General features: G+C 36.5%; 1 protein-coding gene across 1 annotated transcript; it reads left to right on the top strand.

The window, feature by feature from the left end:
• The first annotated feature begins 1380 nt into the window (after nucleotides 1–1380).
• LOC7495723 (indole-3-pyruvate monooxygenase YUCCA6) lies at nucleotides 1381–5345 on the top strand. The gene is made up of 4 exons (XM_002309535.4): nucleotides 1381–2744; nucleotides 3604–3852; nucleotides 4182–4304; nucleotides 4469–5345. Exons 1-4 carry the CDS (start codon nucleotides 2055–2057, stop codon nucleotides 4709–4711), a joined length of 1305 nt encoding a protein of 434 aa, XP_002309571.2. The 5' UTR covers nucleotides 1381–2054; the 3' UTR covers nucleotides 4712–5345.
• The last annotated feature ends 2198 nt before the right edge of the window (nucleotides 5346–7543 follow it).

Here is a 7543-nt window from a genome sequence, read left to right as displayed (position 1 = left end):
ATTTGGTGGTTTATTTGGGCGTGGTGCTGCCACATATTCATGACCTTCGTCAAATCCTTAATACAAATAATATTAACAATAATAATAACACTATTTTTTTTTATCTTGTTATTATAAGCATAATAGTGCTGTTACCACTACCACTAAGAAGTTAAATTAATCTTATTTTTATTATATCTTGGGATATTTTTTTATTAATAACAATATAAGATTAAACACATGATAAACCCAGCTCAAGATTCAGATTTTAAAAGGTTAACCTAACCTTTGAGTGTTTTTTTAAAAAACAAATTCATTAACTTCACCCGAGTTAAGTATCGAACCGACGAGTTATTGAGTTGACTCATCAAACATGCAATTAAATCATTTTTGATAAATTAGAATTTATCTCTCTCAATTTTTCTCAGAGCAAATCCATTTATTAACAAAATCTATGGTTCGATCAAGGATTATTTTACTCGATATCGTAGTAGTATGGAGCCATAAAAGCTAGATATACAGAATAGTATCTGCCAACATCGTTCTCACGAGCCATAAAAGCTAGATATACAGAATAGTATCTGCCAACATCGTTCTCACAAGGCAGGCATATGGCTATAGCTTAGAGGTAATTGTGTATGTAGTTTCACGGTTGTATACGTACCAGCAGGTAGCTTGACCAACACAATATCATCAGAAATGTTGCTCCGATTATATATAATCTGAAGTCAATTCAAAGTTGAGATAGTTGATTTTCTAATGAATGACTTTTTCTCGATGGAAATTCTGATACTATGAGTACGTCCACTTGAGATTTGAGGCACATCATAATTACTCGAATCAAACACACATGAATGGAAATCTTAGATTTTCACTTCAGTATGTTTTTCACTTTTTGCTGGCCTCAGGCAGCCCTACATGTCCGCCCATGATTACACCTTTGCCTCATGGTTCATCGTGGAAGACATCTTGGTTACAATTCATACTCCACACAAAGCCCAAGTTGGTCCTTGGTCCAACCCATTGCCAACCCACAGAATTACATCACCTCCATCTACAGCATAGCTAAATTCAACATGGAAATCACAGTGCCTATAGCCAGCTAGCTAGGAGGAGTAACCTTCTAGATTAGTGGCTCTTAATTAATTAAACTAATCCTAGTATATTATCGTGACTAGTAGTTTAAGACTTTAAGATTTGTCAAGGAAGTGAAGTGCTTCAAGGATCTTCACTTGTGTTTTACTAATCCATACCCAATAAGATCTCCCATTCTCTCCTGTGACAAGTGGAGTGACGTCGATGGATCTCTATTTTAAGTTCACTCACACATATAAAAAGATCATTCTTATATGGCTTGAAGCATAGCTAAAGCCCTATGTATATTGTGTTGGTAAATGTTAATTAAATATTTCGTACTCTATAGTCGATGCATATAAATATATCTCCACTAGTATAACCACACTTTACCACTCAAGCCCTTTCTCATATTTAAGTTGTAATTCTATGAACGAAAGGAATATATATAGACATATCACCATCTCTCTCACACTCTCTCTCTCTCTCCCTCCCTCTCCCACCCCCCCCCCCCCCCCCCATTCTCTCTTTCTCCCTCACATTCATTGCTGAATGCTGATTTTGCCCCGTAGTTCATTGCTCATCTTCCGGATTTAACCACCATTGAACAACACCACACAACACAAAGATTTTCAAAAAAACAAAACGAAAACCTATTCTCATAAGTGGATAAGTCCTCTTAATCCACTCCAATATTTAAGGAATCCCCTCACAAGACCCTCACAAAGCCTACTCTCCCTTTAGATAAGAGAGAAATTCATCACTAAATCTCGGCTTAATCTTTCAACTAAGTCCCCCACTTACTCTCTCCTCAATCAACAAGCAATTACACGTTTTATTGCCTAATGGTTTCTCTTCATTTTGCCCTTTCTCCTGAGCTCAACAACCAAACCAGCTTTGACTTGTATTAGTTATAGCTAATACAGTTAATCAGTGTGTTGATTACCCTTTTTTTTTCTTCAACCACACTCGTATATTTTACTAAGTTTCTTGCACTGTTCATGGACTGCTTGAGAGAAATAGAGGGCAAACAAGCTCATGATCCTCTTTTTGACAAAATCATGAATAAATCTTCACGTCGTGTTTTTGTCCCTGGTCCAGTTATTGTTGGCGCTGGTCCTTCTGGCCTTGCCGTGGCAGCTTGTCTCAAAGAAAAAGGTTTCCCAAGTATGGTACTAGAGAGATCTAGTTGTATAGCATCTTTGTGGCAGTTAAAGACTTATGATCGCCTACGCCTTCACTTACCGAAACAATTCTGTGAGCTTCCTCTCATGGGGTTCCCTAGTGAATTTCCAACTTACCCTACTAAGCAACAATTTATTCATTATTTAGAGACGTATGCACGCAAGTTTGAGATTAGACCACGGTTCAATGAGACTGTGTCACATGCCGAATATGATAAAGCTATCGGGTTTTGGCGCGTGAAGACTGTTGGGAAAAAGTTAGAGGAGACTGAGTACATGTGCCGGTGGTTGGTGGCGGCGACCGGAGAGAATGCGGAGGCAGTGGTGCCAGAGATTGATGGAATGGGAGAATTTGGAGGGGATATTCGGCATACAAGTCATTACAAAAGTGGAGAGGAGTTTAAAAGCAAAAAGGTTTTGGTGGTGGGGTGTGGGAATTCAGGAATGGAAGTTTGTTTGGATCTCTGCAATTATAGCGCTAAGCCTTCACTTGTTGTTAGAGATACAGTAAGTATACTCATCTTAATCAAGCATCGTCCCCCCCCCCCCCCCCCCCTCTCTCTACAACCTTATAGCAAAAATTAAACCGTTAAAAGGTTGATTTTTAAGCCTTTGCTCAGTACTCCAATTAATTCCGCATGTTTTTGATGAGGAAAAAGGACTGGTTTTTCCTTCGTGGAGCCTTCGGAGAATTTCTATTCTAAAGTCCTGATGGGGAGAAAAGCTAGTTTTTATTCAACAATAAGATACACTGTTTTTCTTTTCTTTTCTTTTTGGAAAATTCAATTCGAACATTCAAATCCCTGGTTTTGGAAATGTTTGCAAAATGTTTTTTTTTTAATTTATAAAATAAAACCCATTCAAAACTTTTGCTATCATGGCATGTATTTGAGGCTCATAGGAGTTTTAGGACAATTTCCAATTGGCTGGGTGTGCATAGTGACTTCAAGTTCCAACAGCTTTCTTCTTGTTTTTTTTTTTTTTGTAACATGATCAAAGAAGAAAAAAATAGGGATATGTAGATTTAAATACAAAAAAAAATTGATCTTTCACTTTCTTGGGATTCCCAAGCATGCGCAACATTGGTCAGAGTCGTAGGATCTTACATATATTGTCATAATCATACATCTCCCTTTTTTATGCTCCTATGATTAATTTTATTTTTCTCTGTAAAGACCTCTAGGCATGCATGTTCAGTTATGGCCTGGCATGAATTAGCCCATATTTACACACCACTAGGGCAACTAGAGGGGGCTCACCAAGATCAACTCAAGCTCTTTTTTAGTCATTCTTTAAGCCTTTTGAGTTGTGGTAGTAATAACTTCTCTTTTAATTTTTTGAGGGATGGTTTTTGTTTTGAATGAAGGTGCATGTTCTGCCTCGAGAGATGCTAGGCAAATCAACTTTCGGGTTGTCCATGTGGTTGCTCAAGTGGCTGCCCATGCGCCTTGTCGACCGGTTCCTGCTGATAGTGTCGAGGCTAATGCTCGGTGATACGGCACGATTGGGATTGGACCGGCCGGAATTGGGTCCCCTCGAACTCAAGAACTTGTCCGGGAAGACCCCAGTATTAGATGTTGGGACACTGGCCAAGATCAAAAGTGGAGACGTTAAGGTACTTTCACAATTATATCACGTATCATATAGTGTGTGTGTATCACATCACTTTTCATTTTGCACTCTCTGGCACCATATGTATGTTTTGAAATGGATCCTACTGTGCCAAACAATCGTACCGTTTGCTTTTCTTGATTTCATTGGTTGTGTCGCGTAATTCTAACTCCCTTTTAATTTATTTTCTTCAATTTTTAATCTTTTTGAAGAAAAAAAAGAGAAGATGTAACCCCACTTTTTTCCCCTTCCTAGCAAGTTCCCATTTGTTTATTGACTCTAAGAAATTATATTCTTGCCCTAAAATTCCTGAATTTCCCTTTGTTGTTTTAGGTATGTCCAGGAATTAAGAAGCTAAAACGTCATACCGTTGAGTTTCTTGATGGGAAGATGGAGAATTTTGATGCTATTATTTTAGCAACAGGCTACAAAAGTAATGTGCCATCTTGGCTAAAGGTAACTCTTCTTCTTTTTTCCCTTCGTTTCCTTTCTTATCTAAGCTTCTTGATTCTTGAGGATACATATGTTAATATTTTTGCACCAAGTTGATGATCAAAAGGCTAAAGAAAAAGAGCATATGGCTTTAATTTTTAATTTTATTTTATTTTTTGAATTGTCAGGAAGGAGACATGTTCGAGAAAGATGGGTTTCCTAAAAGACCATTTCCAAATGGATGGAGAGGAGAGTGTGGGCTATATGCAGTGGGGTTCACTAAACGTGGAATATTAGGAGCTTCAATGGATGCTAAAAGAATAGCTGAAGACATTGAACGGTACTGTAGGAATGAAGAAGCGGCACCGTATGATCATCATCATCGGTCAGTACTGTTGTTGAAATCATCATCATCATCACCATCACCGTGAAGTTTTTCCTGTTTTGAGTTAGATTTATAGAGGATGTTGATTGAAGAATTATAGCCTTTGAGGCGTTTTTTGGGTGGTATATGCCAATAGACACAATATGCTGATGGTGCCAAAGTCGACATATCATCCTCCAATAGTGGAGAAACTAAAAGGGTTAATTTACATAGGAGGGGGAAACCCTTACCTTGTCAAGATGACACCAACCAAATTAAGCCTAGCTGGGGAAGGAGGGGTCTGAGAGTGAAAGAAGGTTGGTGTAATTGTGTTGTTTTTTGGGGGGACCTCAGCTATATGATCGATCATCATGTACAGCTTGTACAATACATTTTTTCTCTGATTAGGTATGACTTTTAGAGAGGGAAAAGGATGAAGAAGGTGGTAGCTAGATTGTTTGGCACTTGTTTGCTTAGGTGATGATATGATTGCGCTTAACCTTTGTTTTGCTCTTTCCGTGGCTGGGTTTGAGATGATGAGACTGTTTAACCCTCTGAAGTTTTTCTCTGATGTAGCCCTTAATTTTGTATGCTTCATTTTTAGGCTTTGTTTTGGGATGGATGTATGTCATGGTGACTTTCAACAGGAGGAATTGATGACTTCTAATGAAATCCTTACATATATATTCTTGGATTTGGAATTTCCTGTGCAAGGAATTAGCTTAATTTCTTCTTTTCTTGAGGTCTGATCAGATGCCTCTAGCTCTTTTCTTTTTCTTTTTTGTGACTTCTGCTATAATCTTGATTTTCATAATGTAGCAGCAAGCAGCAGGACCACCACCTTTCATCAGAACCTGTATGTGCACATTCAGAAGTCCTCAGAATCCTATTAAATATATTGCTTCATTTTATAATTCCACTACAGGCAGGCTGGTGTATACACTTCAATGTCCAATTCGGCTCTCAAATTAGTACCGTCTAAATTAATATTAGAGATATTGCTTAATTTTACACAAGCTGAGCTCTCTGTGCAAACTAGTGTTTCCACAAGCCATGGAAGCAACACGAAAGATTATGACCTTTTTTTTCTCCCAACAAGTAAGTGGGTAACCTGAAATGGGCAAGCAGATGTGATATCCTTCGAATCTTCCTAGTGATCTTAAAGCAATATGGATGCTCTTGATAGCCATTACAGTTTTCATCAACCTTAAAAAGTTAAAATGGATTAATTGTGATACATAATCAGGTGGGACTGAAGGTTCTCTGACCCACAAATATAAAGGAAACTATCAGAGGAAAAGTTGTAAGCATTATAGATTTCTCGACTTTAGCTACATGTTGCCATAATATATGGCATCGGTAATTAGTGTGTCCGATTCTCACAGAATATGACAGCTGCTAGACATGGCAGCAGACATAAAATTACCCAGTGACAACAAATTAACCTGGAAATTAAAATCAACTGTAGTACTATCTTTTTAGATACTAGACCATCAAGATTATAAAAGGGAAGGAAAAAACAAAACTGAATTTTTTTATTATTATTATTTTGGAGAGAACCAAATTCATTATTCAATATATACACACACTTAACTATTTTTACCTCTCCTAAAATTATGTTCAGAATCCACAAGTTATCGGATCATGAAAAGGGCGAAACAAGAAAGAGGATTATCCATCGCTATATATAGCATCCAAAGACTCGCTCATCAGATCTCCCGATGAACAGGAAAAAAAGAAATGCTTGTAAAAAATCGAAGAAGAAATCCAGAAAAGATTTGATTTTCCGTTAAGACTTAAAATATAAGTATAATAGTAAATGATTCAATGGAACCCCATATTTTTTGCCGAAAGTAGAATTTTAGGATCTAGTTAAATCCCAAACTAAGAGGAATGGAAACACAGCTTCGATCAAAATTCCCATCGCTATCGAAATATATCACTTAACATGATTTTCTTGATTGTGCTCTTTGGTATTGTTGTTATGTGAAAGTGGGTTGTGTCCGAAATCATTATTGTGCCATGTCTTTTTTCCTCAAATTGGCCTTTACTTTTTTTCCCATCCCCCAAGTGTGTGTGTGTGTGTGTGTATGAACAGGGGGGGGGAAGACTTTGAAGTTTCTCCATGAATGAAGACGAAGCTTGTTAATTTTATTCAACTAGTGAATAGCAAATCTCGACCTTGAATATGGTCAAATGCTCCTAATTCTCTCTCCCTCATTTTAATTATGTTTTAGATAAAAATATATATAAATTCCCTTTTCAATAACTAGTAATTAATTAGTTGTAATTAAGAACAAGAATGATTAATTAATCACGTTACAATCACAAAACTCGGCATGCATGTCATTAAACTATGAGTTCTAGCTCTTCTTCTTCTTCTTCTTTTCAAATCTCATGTTTTAAGATTTAATTTAATGCAAGAGAGGAGAATGGAATGTTTCTGTTCTTGAAGCTTTTGTAAATTTATACTATCCTATACTCATTATTAGTTATTCAACACCATATTCAGCCAAAAGGTACTATTTTTACTTATGAATGGACCATGAAATTTCGCTCCTCTTTTGTTTCTCTTTTTTTTTTTTTTTTTTCTTTGTAACTTATTCATTTTACTTTTCTGTAAATAATATTTTAATTTTTCAGGGTTCATCTTCTAAATAAATTTTTTATTAATGCACTCTATTATTATAAAAACTTAAAAAGTCAACCACAAAATTAAAAGGTTCGATGTTCTTATAATTTTCTTCTTCTTTATATATATATATATATATATATATATAGATGCTCATGGCATGTAGTTGAACAACATGCTTGGTTTTGACAATATGTGTATAATTACATGGAAGAGGGGTAGTTGGGATTTTTAAGAAAGTAGGTGGTAGGGTTTATTCCGACCGCA

The sequence above is a fragment of the Populus trichocarpa genome, chromosome 6 (assembly GCF_000002775.5).
Source record: "Populus trichocarpa isolate Nisqually-1 chromosome 6, P.trichocarpa_v4.1, whole genome shotgun sequence".
NCBI lineage: Eukaryota > Viridiplantae > Streptophyta > Magnoliopsida > Malpighiales > Salicaceae > Populus > Populus trichocarpa.
Note: the sequence above shows the minus strand (reverse complement) of the source record. Positions and strands in the feature narration are given on the sequence as shown.